The 15404-nt window shown below is 42.3% G+C and overlaps 1 protein-coding gene and 1 long non-coding RNA gene across 2 annotated transcripts in view; both read left to right on the top strand.

Moving 5' to 3' along the window:
- The window catches only part of LOC116283346 (uncharacterized), a 103416-nt gene extending 97215 nt beyond the window's left edge, over positions 1-6201 (top strand). The window contains exons 7-10 of the long non-coding RNA XR_012079897.1: positions 662-814; positions 3130-3263; positions 3567-3624; positions 6053-6201. This is a non-coding gene — a long non-coding RNA (uncharacterized lncRNA). The remainder of the gene's footprint in view (positions 1-661; positions 815-3129; positions 3264-3566; positions 3625-6052) is intronic.
- A 416-nt stretch (positions 6202-6617) lies between these two features.
- On the top strand, positions 6618-12781 carry HMGB1 (high mobility group box 1). The gene is made up of 5 exons (XM_006208978.4): positions 6618-6772; positions 8885-9045; positions 9250-9395; positions 9884-10058; positions 11091-12781. Exons 2-5 carry the CDS (start codon positions 8896-8898, stop codon positions 11265-11267), a joined length of 648 nt encoding a protein of 215 aa, XP_006209040.1. The 5' UTR covers positions 6618-6772; positions 8885-8895; the 3' UTR covers positions 11268-12781.
- Positions 12782-15404: the final 2623 nt, after the last annotated feature.

Here is a 15404-nt window from a genome sequence, read left to right as displayed (position 1 = left end):
GAGTGTAAGAAGAAAACAAAGATTACCTTTTACAAGAAATAAACACTATTAACATTTTTTAGTATATTCTTCCATTCTTTTTCCATTCTTTTTTGGATTCACTTACACACTTTTTCTCCAAACCAGGGATCCTTAAGAAAACAGTTTTGTCATAAGGTATTTTCGATATTTTTACATGGCATTCAATTTAGTATTTATAACAGTTTGATAATGGCATGATGCTAATCCGTCATAAAGATGGAACAAAATTTATTAATCCAAGCCCCTCTCATTGAACACCTAGGTTATTTCCACATTATAGATAGTTCTGCAATTAATAGTCTTATTCAAACCTTTGTACTTTTTAGTTATTTCTGATTATTTTCTGAAGTGTGTTTTTGTCTGTTTTTTTGTTTGAAGCAGAATCACTGGTCAAATGCATGAATGTTTCCAAGGCAGAGTTCTGTTTCTGAAGGTGACTATCAATGCGCTGGTGGGACTTATGTTAGAAGATACTGAATCGTGCTATCTCCTTCCTATTTTCCTTTTCCATTCTTGGAAATCAAAAAGAAACCTTGAACAAGGAACACCAGCAACCTTTCAAAAAAAAAGCATACAAGTATTTTGTTGTTGTTGCTGTTGTTTTTTAACACCTTCATGAACAACAGGTATGTGTTGGCAGGCTGGGTGCTGTTGTTTAAACAAAAAGGCCTGGTACCTTGGGAGGTGAGGCCTCTTCCCAACCGGTACAGCTTCTGCTGGCGGATGGCCTCCTGTGCTTCGGACCTCTGAGGAAGATGCAGCAAAGGTGTCGAACCCCACCCAGGGGCGGAAGGTATTTATCAAGTCTGCCAGGATTTCTCTCCCAGGCCTTGGGGATTTGCAGGCATCTCCTTTGCATTTCCTGGAGGCCTGGAATGCCGGCTTTTGTCTTGGATCTCCCTGGCAGAGCAAGGCACTCTCCTTTCCTATCTGCAGTCTTTCTCTGGGCAGGACGTCCCCAGGCTTGGCACCAGCCTCCCTGGGTGTGCTGGGAGCTGTGGCCGGAGGTCCTGGGTGCCAGGCGTCTCTCCTGGCCTGGTCCTCAGTCCCGTCCCATCAGCCGCCAGCACTGACGCTTGTCACTTAAGGTTATCCTGGATGGAAAACGGGGCTGATTTACTCCAGCTCAAACGCAATGTTTCGCACACTACAGGGCTCATTGGTGGGTTCCAAAGTACATCTAGGATTTTAAGGGGAAAAAAAATCAGACTCCATCACCATAATGGTAGGTATTGTTTCATGAAACTTTTTCAAATTTTAAATATGCAAAATATACTGGTCCTATTCAAAAACCTTAAAAGCCAAGGCCGTGAACTCGCGGCAGTTTCCTGTGAGGATATGAGGTATACTTAGGTGGGAAAATGTCATCATTTAAAAATTTCTTAGCTAGGCTAATAACTGGAAGGTCATGTGGCTTAGTGGAGAAAACTTCAGCTTTGGAGTTAGAACTGGGTCAGTTTTTTTACTCTCTCACTAACTGTGTGACCTTGGACAACTTAAGGGATCTCTCTGAGCCACCTGAGAATTATTTGTAAAAGAGAGATAAGCATCGTGGCCTGTAGGACCACTGTGAGGATTAAACAAAATCATCTCTGTATAGTGCTCAGTACATAGGAGATGCATGATAAATAAAGCTAATTTTCTAGTCTTTTTTTAAAATTAATCACTTTATTTTTTAATGGAGGTACTGGGGATTGAATCTAGGACGTTGTACATGCTAAGCATACACTCTATCACTTGAGCTATACCCTCCCCTCCAAATATTTTCCTCTTTTTAAAAGAAGCTCCACACCCATTAGTAGTCACTCCTCTTCCCCACCCCCTGCCCTCAGCCCCTGGCTACCACTAATCTACCTTCTGTCTTTATAAATTTCTGGACATTTCATATAAATGGAATCATACAGTATGTGGGGTTTTTTTTAATGTCTGGCTTCTTTCACTTAGCACCCTGTTTTCAAGGTTCGTCCATCTTGTGACTTGTGTCAATATTTCATTCTTTATTGCTGAATAATATTTAATCCCATTGATATACTATATTTTATTTATCCACTCATCAGTTGATGAGCATTTGGGTTCATTTGGGTTGCTTTTTGACTATTACAGATAATGCTGCTATGAGCATTCATGTACAGCTTTTTGTGTGGACATGGCTTTGTTTCTCTTGGGTACACACCTAGGCGTGGAATTGCTGGGTCATATGATAACCCTGTGTTTCCCCTTTGGAGGAGCTGTCAGACTTTTCCAAAGCAGCTGCAGCATTTCACATTCTCACCAACAGTGTTCAACGCGCCCATTTTCTCCACATTGTCACCCACACTCGTCGTGTCTGTTTTTTTATTATAACCATCTTAGTAGGTGTGCTAAGACATTTGTTCTTAAGGTTTATGGCCCTTCTAATAGGGCAACTGAATTTGGCCTCTTGAGGTGATTCTGGAGATCAAAACCTAAAATGGTCATCTTGTCTGAATTTAGATTACCATTTTATAAAAACTTTCACTAATGAGTTTTCCCCTCTTCACGTGTACCATTCTTTGGTTAACCAGAGAATGCGCATCTTCTTAAGAAAAGGTGTAAGTTTTCTTCCTTATTTATCAGTGAAATATCCCGATTGTAGAGGTATTGTTGGTATAAATTAGCTTCCGTACCATTTTCTTTGCCTGAGCCATCAATGCCACCCACAGCTGAAACCACTGATTTCCCCACCTGCAAGCCACATTCGGACAGAAGCCCTGGGCTAGGGCAGAAGTCCTTGCGCAGCCCAGGACGAGGTTCCTCTTCTCCACGCACTGACAGATCACACTCCGCCTCTTCTTCTCCTTTGTGTCCATACATTTAGTCCTGTAACGTCCTTGCCAGTGAGATATGGCATCATCACTACCCTCAAGTAAGAGTTGGGGGAACTTAGTGGCTACAGAGGCCACGCATCATGGGTTGAGGGCTGAGGGTGGGACTCTTCTCGTTCACAGCCTGTATTCTTTTCTTCTCCTGAATTCCTCCCTCTTTTATTTTCAGCATCCTTTAAACAAAAAAGTGTCTCTAAGTATGCAGGATCCTGAGTACAGCTGACCTTGTCAGACATTTAGGGTTACTGTTTCTACTCCTTTTCAGAAACTGGCCTTTTTGAGGAGAGACAAGAAGAGTCACACAGCTTGACTTCAGGTCTCACTGCATAAGGAGGAATCAGTATCCTTCAGCTGAAAACTTCCAGCCCCCTGTCTGCATTTGGATTTTTTTACATTAGAGTTAAGTCTCAAATGTCCATTGGAAGCAACCTTTGGGCAGACGTTCTTGCAGTTTTCTGTGATAAATTCTTACTTGGCTTCCCATAGCTCACGGTATCCAAGGAAGAATAACCTTGGCCTAGTTGGGAGCTTGTAAATACTACAAATGTATGTGTTTGTCTGTATCTGCAATTCCCTCCGGCCCCCAACTCCATCTTCCTCTTTTTAAGTTGTAAGAATGAGGTGATTGACATCTATCCTCAATCTTAATAAGCTAACATTTACTTATTACTTATTATTCTATTTTCCTGCCTTCTGATTTAGAAATACCCAAATGTTTATCTCTAAAGATGGAAAAGAAAAATTAAAACAATAATTTGCAGTAAGTACTCTTTCGGCTACTAATTCATTTATTCAACAGACTTTATTTAGTACCTGCTCTATGCCAGGCATCCTGCTAGGTGCTTGGGATGCAAAGATAAGATAGAGTTCCTGTCTTGAAGAGGTGCAATACAGTGGGACACAGAGGCCCATAACTGGATAATTACAATTGTGGGCACAGTAATTAATTAATGTACAGAATATGATAGGATCCCAGAAGAGAGGTGCTTCACCTGTCCTAGAGGCTGGCTTCAGGAAGGGTGTAAACTATGTTAATAAAGATCTGTAATTTAGTTGGCTAAATTAGGCATGGGAGAGAGTGTTCAGGCTTTTTGAATTAGATAACTTTGTAAGTTGGGATAAAACATCCAACTACCCTAAAGTAATATATGTGTCAATTTGTGGCTAATGAAACACATTGAAGAAGGAGAGGGTCTAATATCATAAATAAATGAACATTCAGGTTGCAGGATTAGAGCTAGAAATTGTAGGGTTTACTTAAAATTTCTCCCCTTTTTACATTGCTCCCTTTTTGCACAAAAAGAAAATATGAAAAATGTGCCAGTAAGTGGAGGTTTTAATACTCTTCTCTGTGACATGGCCTCTGCTATACTTGGGAATAAATGAAGGTACCATCACTAGACTGGATGAAGATTAGTGCTGTTTGAGGGTAGAATTTTTTTTTCAGAAGCTTAATTAGATTTGCAAACACTGTCCTCATATAAAATTAAAATACGAAAAAAACCTTAGGGCTAATTGCACTTGGGGTTTTCTAAGTCATGGGCTTGAAGGCATCTGCATGACATAGTTTTAAACCTTTGGGGAAAAAAAAAGTTTAATCTTTACAACAACCTGGTGATCACCTCCATTTTTTAGCTGAGAGATTTAAAACACAAAGAAGTTTTTAAAAATTTGCCTGAAATCATACAGCTAGTAAATAGCAGAGCTGGGATTTGAACCTAGGTCTGTTTAAATCCAATGTCTGTTACTCACCATACCATCCTGCTGAAATAGAAACCTGTGTGGGCCCATTGCTCTCATGTTGTTCTGTGACCATGAACTTACCCTGGCAGGAGTAAGCTATTATAGACAACCAGTAAAAATATCTTAAAAAGTGGTTGGGCCAGGGCAAACCCAGCAGTGCTCCTGGAAAATACTGATAGTGCTATCTTCAAATAAGAGTCAAATTTTGACATCATAGATGCCATTTAAAGTGCAATTCATGAATATTTTGTAATACAGACATCAAGAAGATAAAACAATTGAAGTAAATGCCTAGATTTAAATAAAGCATAACATTTGATTAGTAGAGAGAAGTAAAGGAGAGTAAGTATGTGTGGAAATAATATAAAAGTTAACTTTAGATGTTTGCTTTTTAAACATTGAGTGTGCATTATACTAGTTGACATATTCTTCAATATTAAGCTCTTTTTCATATTCATATGTCATGCATTGTCCATTCTAAGACTATAATCCCTGAGACCAATTATGTATTTTTTAAAAAAGGAGTAAACATTAAAATTGTAGGTCAAGAAAGGTTTTCTAAGTCTATTCTCAAATAGCTCAATAAATCTGAGCAACTACATTAAGTTATGGATGCTTAGATTGGATATAAGAAATAAAATTAACATAATAAAGTGATTTATTTTAACTTTGGTCTATTGAATTGGCTGGTGAATCTAGAAGTGTAGAAACATACCACTAAAGAATGAAAAAAAGGGAAGTCTGTTATAACTGAATAGGGGTGTGGTCTGCCCAGGCTAGGAAGGAACAGATAATAGTTTTATAAAGGACTGATATAACTGTATAGTCTTCAGAACTCACTAGTATAGCTAGCACATTTTCTTTACAGACATAGTAAATATGTCTGTTGATACCAGCCAGCTCGATGAGTTAGAGAAACCACAGCCTGTGGATTTGGGCACATGCACTCTGCCTCCATCTAATCCTCCGGGTAACGATATACCTACGACTCCTGTAATCCTAGAGCAGTTACATGGATGCACTAAGTGGTGTGATGGGAGGGAAAGATAGCATCACAAGGATTCGTTTGATTATAACAGTAATCCACACCAAGTCAAATAAAACAGCCAAACAGTTGAAAATGTGGTCTCTAATGAATTTGCTAATTCCAGCAGGCCCTCACAAACATTTCCTGCCAGAGTACCCCATATCAAAACGAAGTGGCTGTGCTTTAATTACATGGAATAATTATTTGATTTCCAGGAAGTTGAGACAGTGCTTTGTATTTAAATAAAAAGTTCTAGACAAGCTGTGAAACTCGATCAAACCAAAAAAAGGGTGAAACTGAATGCCTGTTCAGTGAGTCAAGATTTCAGCTGCTCAGCAAGCCTGACGGTACGGGCTCATGAGCCCAGAAAAGGGGTTAGTTTAAAACCGGCTGACTGGATCGTGTCACTTTCTTATAGGAAAAGCCCTGCCCTTCCAGAGATCTAAAGTGTAATGCAACCATATGTTGTTGAGGAACTCGAATCTCGACTGCCTTGGCCCCCCCGCACGAGCAGAAGCCTCTGTTTTCAGGGGACGTGATCTCATCCTGTCGCTCTCACTTTTGAAGGTCTGTTAAAAGTCTGGGGCCTCTTATCTCAACGGCTTTGGAAGTGAGTTTGGGGTAAGAAGGGGGGGGCAGGCCTGTGGGTGTCTCTTTTGCCTGAGGAGTTGGAGACACTTGTGGAAAAGTCAGGCCCTTTTCGCTCCGGCGGCCGCTCCGGTGTGGGGCTGGCTTGGGTTAGACACATGCACACATACACCATAGAGCTCTGCTTTCCCGTAGCAGCTGCTGCCTCTGCCTCTGCCTCTCCCGCCTCAGCCTCTTTGCCCGGCATACACACACATTCAGATTTGCGCGCTGTTTCAATCCTTGATGACGTGTCCCCGGAGACAGCCAATAGCAAACGGGCTCTGGTCAGGACAATGGGAGGTATCGGGCCAATGAGCGAGCCCCGTGAGTTGGCGGTAGCCAATAGGAGGCGCGCTGGCTGGAGAGTAATGTTACAGAGCGGAGAGAGTGAGGAGGCTGCGTCTGGCTCCCGCTCTCACAGCCATTGCAGTACATTGAGCTCCATAGAGACAGCGCCGGGGCAAGTGAGAGCCGGACGGGCACTGGGCGACTCTGTGCCTCGCTGAGGGTGAGTCTGGGGCAGCGCCGCGGCGGGGAGAGCGCCTCCGGCAGCTCCCGACCCCGCGCGGCGGCCGGATCCCCGCGGCCGGGAGCCGGCGGGTCAGGATCCACACAAAGGCAAATGAGGGGGGACCGTGGGGGGAACTGCGCACGGAGCGAGCCTCTCCTCGGGCGCCGGGAGCCCTGCCCCGCGCCGGAGCCCCGGCCCCCGGGCCGCCTGAGGCACCGCGAGCCCCGAGCCCCGCGAGTTTCCACCCGCGGCGGCGTCCTCGCTGACTAGCGCAAAAAAAAATTTTTTTTCATAAAAAAAATTTTTAACGTGTTTTCGGCCCCCGGGCCGAGCGTTCAAGCGGCCAGCGTGCGCCGGGGGCGGCGGGCCGGCGGCGGGCGGGCGGGCGGCGCTTCACGGCTGCATTGGCCGCCGCAGAGCCGGGCGCCGGCGGCGAGCGCGGGCGGGCGGCGGCGGGCGCTGCGGGCGGGCGGCGGCGCGGGGCCGGGGCTGGGGGCGGCGGCGCGGGGCCCGGCCCGCCGGCCTGAGCCCCAGCCCGTGCCCGGGCGCGGCGGCGGCGGCGGCGGCGGCCCGGCGGCGGGGGGAGCGGCGCCGCGGCGCTCGCTGGAACATGGCTGACTCGGCCCGGCGCTGCTGGCTGGAGAGAAAACAAGGCGGCGGGCGGGCGGGCGCGGGCGGGGGAGCTGGGCGCAGCAGTTCCGAGGCAACTTTTTTTTTCCTCTTCTCACAGCCCCGCGTCCTCCGTGCGGGGGCGGCGGGGCGCGCGGGCCGCGCGGAGGGAGACGGGGAGCGGCGGGCCGGGGGCGCCTCCCGGGGAGGCCCCCCCGCGGAGGGGGAGGGGGAGGGTCCGGCCGCGCGCCCCCCGCCCCTCCCCCCGGCCGTCATGGCCGAGTGTGTGCGCCAGAGCGCGGCGCGCACCCCGCCCGCCTGCGCTCGCACTCACACTCTCGCACTCACACACTCACACACACACACACACACAAAGGGAAGGAGCCATATTCTCGCTCGCGCTCGCCCTCGCGGCGGCGGCGGCGGCGCAGGCGGGGAAGACGCGCAGCGGCCATTCCGTGCGCGCCGGCCCCGGCGGCCGCGGGCGGAGCCAGCCCCCATTTCGAGCGGGGCTGCTCCCTCCGCCGAGCTGACAAAATGGGGGCGGCGGCGGACTGCGCGGGGCGGCGGGTGGCCGGGCGCACGTGGCGGCCCCGCGCGGGGAGCCGGGCCTGGAGGCCGCGCTGCGGCCCCACCGCCCCGGGCGACCTCCCCTCGCGACCCCGAAGTTGGCGGGCGGGGGGCCCAGAGGCGGGAAGGTGCGCGGAGGCCTCCCCGCGCGGCGCCCCAACTTTCGCAGATCAGAAAAAATACTCCTCTGGCGGGTGGGGGTGGGCAACCCGAGCCACGAGCAGGAGTGGCTTTTGTCCCTCATCCTTGTTTACTCGAAGAAAACTTCAGACCGGACGTGTTTAGTCAGAACTGAAATACATCTCGGGGCCAAACCGATAGGAAACGAGCTGCCTGGCGGTGGCAGCCGCGCAAATACCACCGCCGCCCCCCAGCCTGGGTCCGAGCACCGGGGCTTCCTGCTGCTCCCTCCTCCCTGCGAAGTTTTACGCCAAGAGAATATTTTAAAGTAATCGTTGGGAGAACTTTAAATGAGTGCTGATTTAGGCCCATAATTTGGAAAGGTCTACTCACTTTGGCTCTTACCTATTTATTCCTTGTGTAGTGCAGATTTATGAGTCGACAGCATTTTATGACCTTTGGTTTTGTTGATTAGAAATGGTTTTTTACATTTAAGTTTTTTAAATGACCGGTTAGGTATTCATCCGGAACAGATACAGGCAGATAAATTACAAATACTGTAACCTAAGAGTGTACCATTGTGTGTACACTTTTTCTGAGCTCACACCGAAGGACCGCTTTTTGCTTGGTTTCACCTCTTTAGGAATTGGCTATCACTACCATTTTCTTGTTTGGTATTATGAGTGGTTAATGTCAATGCTGTGTTAAATAACTAGTGTCTTGCTTTTCATTCACTCCCCAAGAAGTTAGTGTTTAAATGCCATGAATTTAATTGTTAACGTTAGAATTGTTTTTTGTTTTTTTTTTTAGAAAAAATAAACATGGGCAAAGGAGATCCTAAGAAGCCGAGAGGCAAAATGTCATCATATGCATTCTTTGTGCAAACTTGCCGGGAGGAGCACAAGAAGAAGCACCCAGATGCTTCAGTCAACTTCTCAGAGTTTTCTAAGAAGTGCTCAGAGAGGTGGAAGGTAAAGGGGCTTAAAACACACTAAGGAGGTAATAGAGTGAGGTCCAAATTAGGATTTTTTGAAAGCCTAGGTACCATTTGCATAATGGGAGTGGGTGATGTTAGAATATTTAGCAAAGGACACTGGCTATATTCATTTTAATGTTTAAGAGGACAGTGTATTAAAATCTTGATATGGACTTAAAGTTGACAAACTGTTTTGTAGACCATGTCTGCTAAAGAGAAAGGAAAATTCGAAGACATGGCAAAGGCGGACAAGGCCCGTTATGAAAGAGAAATGAAAACTTATATCCCTCCTAAAGGGGAAACAAAAAAGAAGTTCAAGGATCCCAATGCACCCAAGAGGCCTCCGTAAGTATCTTGCCTGTTTTTATTTTCAAGGAACTGAACTGAAATTTCTGGGCTGATATTGGCTCACATTGGCACATTTAAGTATTGTAAGTAAAATGCTTGTTGGATGGGAGTTTTAGCCAGAGCAGTTGAGTTATATACTTGCTTCCTTCACTCAATTTATCTCCTAAATGTAATTTTATTTTATTTCTTTTTAATTTATTTTATTTTACTTACTTTCTTTTGAGAAATATAATCAGTCTGAAATAGAGTAATTTGCAGAATGTTCTTTTGGAACTCTTAACATTACTGAACAGCATATGTTCAACTACCAGTATCATAAGTTAGATAATTATGTACATTAAGCTGTGGTTATGAGGGATATTTAGCGTATTAACAGTATTTATACCCTGTCAAATGCATGGTAGAAATTAGAAGCAGCTTTTACATGGCAATACGGTACCCTTGTCAGTGAATCTAAAATTATAAAATTAAATTTCTGTTTTTAGTTCGGCCTTTTTCTTGTTTTGTTCTGAATATCGTCCAAAAATCAAAGGAGAACATCCTGGCCTATCCATTGGTGATGTTGCAAAGAAACTGGGAGAGATGTGGAATAACACTGCTGCAGATGACAAGCAGCCTTATGAAAAGAAGGCTGCTAAACTGAAGGAAAAGTACGAAAAGGTAAGAAGTACGGGTTTGCTTGGTGGAGTGATGAAAGGGTATGCCAGATGTTAGAGGAATGACTGTACTTGGTGCTTCATCTTAATTTTCTACTTTATGGTTTCTAAGAGTTTGAGGTGTGATACAGTTTTAGTATAGCAGCTATTCCGTGTGTCATTCATTGGCTGCGGTCTTACAAGTCCCTTTCTACCTCTCAAAGAATGTAGAAGATCAAATAAATGGTTAATGTTCAATTTGACTTAACATAATTTGATAATTTGACTTGGGCAAAGGCCACATACATTTAAGCTGGTTTTCTTATTCCCCAATATCCAAATTTATGAAAATTTTGGTAGTCACATTCAGTTATTATAAATGATCAGGCATGCAGCACAAAAATACACTGGACAAAGTAATATCTGTATTTTGCATAAACACCCTGAAACATTTATGTTCCCTCCCTTAGATTAAAAAACTTTACTAAATTAGAAAATTGTAAGTTTGATCTATGCAGTAGATTGATGTAATAAGCTATAGCCCCTATGTTTTTAATTGAAATATTAGTTAAATTTTGGCTTATTTAGTCATTCTGGAGAAATGTATCAATTTCTAGATGTTTCTTAACCTAATTGCATGCTCAATGGCAAATAACTTTTTTTCTTAAGACAAAATTTTCTACTGTGGATTAGGGTTTGACAATATAAACCTGTAGAATGCTTTTTTGCATTCAGAAGGTGGCAGTGTCTACCCTTTAATCAGTCTCTACATTGTAGTTTTAATAAACTAAAGTGAGGATGTGGTGCATAATTGTACTTCAGTGAGGCATAACATTGCAAATATTAGACCATGTCATTCCGTGAGTTATGGATTATTAATTACAGTTATCTCATAGTATTTTTGTGTGTGTTTCTCAAAGTCTGAGATGGAGTGAGTCTGGTATGTTAGTGTCTGGCATCTTGTTTTTTCATAAAGTGTTGCCATGTCACTTGTATTTCACCCCTTAATTAATGGTTTTGTCTTTCCTACCACTTTTCCCTGCCTTTATTTTGGAAGGATATTGCTGCGTATCGAGCTAAAGGGAAGCCTGATGCAGCAAAAAAGGGAGTTGTCAAGGCTGAAAAAAGCAAGAAAAAGAAGGAAGAGGAGGAAGATGAAGAAGATGAAGAGGATGAGGAGGAGGAGGAAGATGAAGAAGACGAAGAGGAAGAAGAAGATGATGATGATGAATAAGTTGGTTCTAGCGCAGTTTTTTTTTCTTGTCTATAAAGCATTTAACCCCCCTGTACACAACTCACTCCTTTTAAAGAAAAAAATTGAAATGTAAGGCTGTGTAAGATTTGTTTTTAAACTGTACAGTGTCTTTTTTTGTATAGTTAACACACTACCGAATGTGTCTTTAGATAGCCCTGTCCTGGTGGTATTTTCAATAGCCACTAACCTTGCCTGGTACAGTATGGGGGTTGTAAATTGGCATGGAAATTTAAAGCAGGTTCTTGTTGGTGCACAGCACAAATTAGTTATATATGGGGATGGTAGTTTTTTCATCTTCAGTTGTCTCTGATGCAGCTTATACGAAATAATTGTTGTTCTGTTAACTGAATACCACTCTGTAATTGCGAAAAAAAAGAAAAGTTGCAGCTGTTTTGTTGACATTCTGAATGCTTCTAAGTAAATACAATTTTTTTTTATTAGTATTGTTGTCCTTTTCATAGGTCTGAAATTTTTCTTAAGGGGAAGCTAGTCTTTTGCTTTTGCCCATTTTGGATCACATGAATTATTACAGTGTTTATCTTTCATATAGTTAGCTAATAAAAAGCTTTTGTCTACACACCCTGCATACTCATAAGGGTAATAAAAGTTGAATTGAGACAGTTTTCATCCATAACTGAAACTCAAATCTTGATTAGTTGATACCAAATTTCACATAGCCCAGTTACATTTACAAAGTGAAGAGTAACCAATCTACTCAGCATGGTATGAGAATTGAACATTTTGAAAGTCTGTCCTTGAAGGACTAATAGGAAAATATGTTCTAATCTTTACATGAGGACTCAACATTCTTTAACTCCCATTACCATGTAATGGCAGTTATATTTGCAGTTCCCACGTGAAAGAAGACCTGAGAATGTATCCCCAAAAGCGTGAGCTTAAAATACAAGACTGCCATGATAAAGTTTTTTGTTGACATTAATCCCAGCAAAGACTCTGGAAAAAAAGTGCTGGCTGTAAATGTCTTCTCCTATTTATCTAAACATGGCTTGTTTAGGAAACTTGAGACCCTCCATTAAAAGTATTTTCAATTAATTGGGCCAACTTTTTAAATAGTAGACCACATTTTAAATTAGGTCTATTTTCCTATATTATGGTTTGCCCCTTTATAAATCAAATAGACGTAAGGGAAGAAGACACTTAAATTTTGTATCAGTACGAATTACCTGATTTGTTTGAATTTGATTTTTCTTTACGAAACTCAAGCTCATTCATTAGGGTCATACGTTTATCTGCGTAGCAGTTTAGGGAACAATTTGGCAATTTAGTGGTTTTTGAGATTATCGTTCTCTTAAAGTGCCAGTGTCTTAAAATAGCGTTCTTGTAATTTTACACGCTTTTGTGATGGAGTGCTGTTTTGTTATATAATTTTGACTTGGATTCTTTCCATTTGCATTTGTTGATGTAATTTCAGGAGGAATACTGAACATCTGAGTCCTGGATGATACTAATAAACTAATTGCAGAGGTTTTAAATATTAGTTAAATGGCTTTCACTTAAGGTTTTAAGACGTACATACATTTTAATCTTGATATCAGTAATACCTCAGCAACATGATTTAAATAAGTATGAGGGCTGGCAAAGTTTTTCCCTTTAAAATGCTCACTTTACACTTAAAGATAGGTTAATGGGCTGATAAAAAGTTTTCGCCAAACAGTTCATGTGTTCTCAGGCTGCTGTATATACATAAATGAGGGAAAACTAATTTTAATTCCAGAATGTTGGGTTAAGCAAGAAGGTTTTTTTCCTAAAGCAAGGTACATGTAAGTAAAGAATGGATAGTGATTATAAATCTAAACTTCATTTTCTAAGCTAAAGGAGAGGGTCTCAATAGAAAGGCTGAAATTGTGTCAGTTAATCAAATTTTTAGTCTAGAGGAACGGGTAGTTCTCTCTGATTTACTATAGTTTGCTATAGTAGAATCACCATTGTCTCTTGCTAGTAGGTGATCCATTTAAAAGTGAATTTTGCTTCAAGGAACTCTGACTTCAGTGGGTGTTTCTGACAGCTGTTTTTTTAAGATGTTGAGAATGGGTACAAGGTCTTTTTGGGTTAACTAACTGGCTTCTGGTCTTGACAGGAATACATGGACAAAACCCTCTTTATTCTGAAAGTATATTAGCTCTATTTGGTGTTTCAGCAGTGTATTCTGAAACTGAGGTGTCCAAAACAAGTAAATGAAAGTAGGAGGCAATTTAGATAATTTAATGTAAAACCTTGCTATAACTGGAGATTTTTTAAAGTGAATGCACAGGAGCTATTTTAATGTGTAATTACAGCACTATGGGGTATAAAGATTTTCTTAAAATTATATATATAATTTTTAATTGCAAATTGTACATTTTAGTACTAAATTTTTTACCTTTGAAAAACTGATACAAAATTGGCATGCTGATGAAAACTTAACCAAAGTAATTCCATTCCCTAACTTTCCTTTGTAAAGGTTGGGAGCTCTTGCTCGTTAGTTGCTGTAATTGTTCTCATGATCTTCCATCAGGTGTTGACACTTGCTGTATTTACTAATTTTCTTAGAGTGGAATCTGAAAAAGGAAATTTTTTGTGTGTCCTGTGCACCACAGGGGTGAGACTAAATGATAAAGATGAACGTGCCTGTGTGACAGAAACTGTTCAGCAAAGATTTCCCTTACTGCCTGGAGGCTTCTAAGTATTGCTCAGATGTTAGGTGGTAGCTGACTATATTGAAAACTGCACTAGAAAGACAAGATAGCAATTTTTGGGTGGAGAGTGTGGCCAGTTCCCTTGCTTGGCATCACGTAAACTGACAGAAGTTCAGATCTAGATCTGCTTGGTGCAACAGGCCTTCTGAAAGGGCCTGAAATAGCTCTTTTTCAGTACCAGCCAGGTGTTTTTTGCATATGATGGTGTCACTAGATTTGCACAAACCAAATACAGCTTCAGTCGGGATTAACTGCTGCTCACGTGTGAACCATTGGCTAGTAATTAGCCTGTTTTTTTAATAAGTTGTGGTAAGTTATTTTAAATTTTTTTCATGTTTGTTGTCATTTTAAAATGACTTGAAATGCCAGGAAATGGTCTGGATACCTGTGCGACAAAAAGATGCAAGCTGGTTCATTTCTTGACCCCTTCTAACAGCAAAGACGTGAACAGCAGTGCTATCACTTGCCGGAACTTGGGAAGTTCCCTGAGTCTAAGCCAAGTTGCTCCCTGGAGTAATAGGGCAAACTGTTGCTCTGTTCTAGGAACGCTGCTGTTTAATGGCACACCATGGCACAGAACACGCAATGACGGATAATTCAATATGCCACACTCCAGAATGAATAACCCCATCTTCCAGTGAGTTTTGCTCTGAAATAGATCACATCTACCAGGGGAAGTGTAATCACTTAGGCATGTCCTTTGCTTTGGGCTTTCTATACAGCTGAACTTACTGGTCACCTGCTGAAAAAGAGGGACTAGTAATATAGGTCTGGAATAACATGAAGAATTATGATAGACCTTTAAGTGGCAGCATGAGGAATGGTAGGGTCTAGTATGTGGAGACTGAAAGCCAGTAATGGTCAGAAAATCAGTGAAAAGGGATTAAACAGATTCTTGTAAGTTTTTATTGATGTATTTATTTTTATTTTTCTCTTTAGTCACACAGTTCAGACAGAAGTGACATTCCATAGTGAACATCTGTACATTTCTGTTAGGCTTGTGTAGGTCTTTACATACCTCAGTAGAACTGCTGAGTCCGCAGATATGTGCATTTAAAATTCTGTCAGATTTTGACAAATTGACCCCTCCCCCAAGACTACTTATTGTGGAACTTTAACAATGATTTTTATGATAAATCAGGATTTTTACTGTTTATTCGTTGGCTCCAGGAAATGACTATCCATTTTTAAAAGATGAGAAATTAAAATACTGAAACACCATCATTTGTTCAGAGCCACCCAAACACAAGAAGGTAGAATCAGAACTGAAAGACCCTTGGGTTGACTATTGATTACTTAAACTACTGAACAAGTTACTTCTCTATAAATTTCTTGCAATAGCTATTTAATAATCCACTGTGTGAGAATGAGGAGCTAGCTTCCTTCCATTTTGGCATCCTCCATCCAGAAGCTTTATCTG

Source organism: Vicugna pacos, chromosome 14 (assembly GCF_048564905.1).
Source record: "Vicugna pacos chromosome 14, VicPac4, whole genome shotgun sequence".
NCBI classification, from domain to species: domain Eukaryota; kingdom Metazoa; phylum Chordata; class Mammalia; order Artiodactyla; family Camelidae; genus Vicugna; species Vicugna pacos.
The sequence above is the reverse complement of the archived record's forward strand: the minus strand, read 5'-3'. Positions and strand labels throughout refer to the sequence as shown.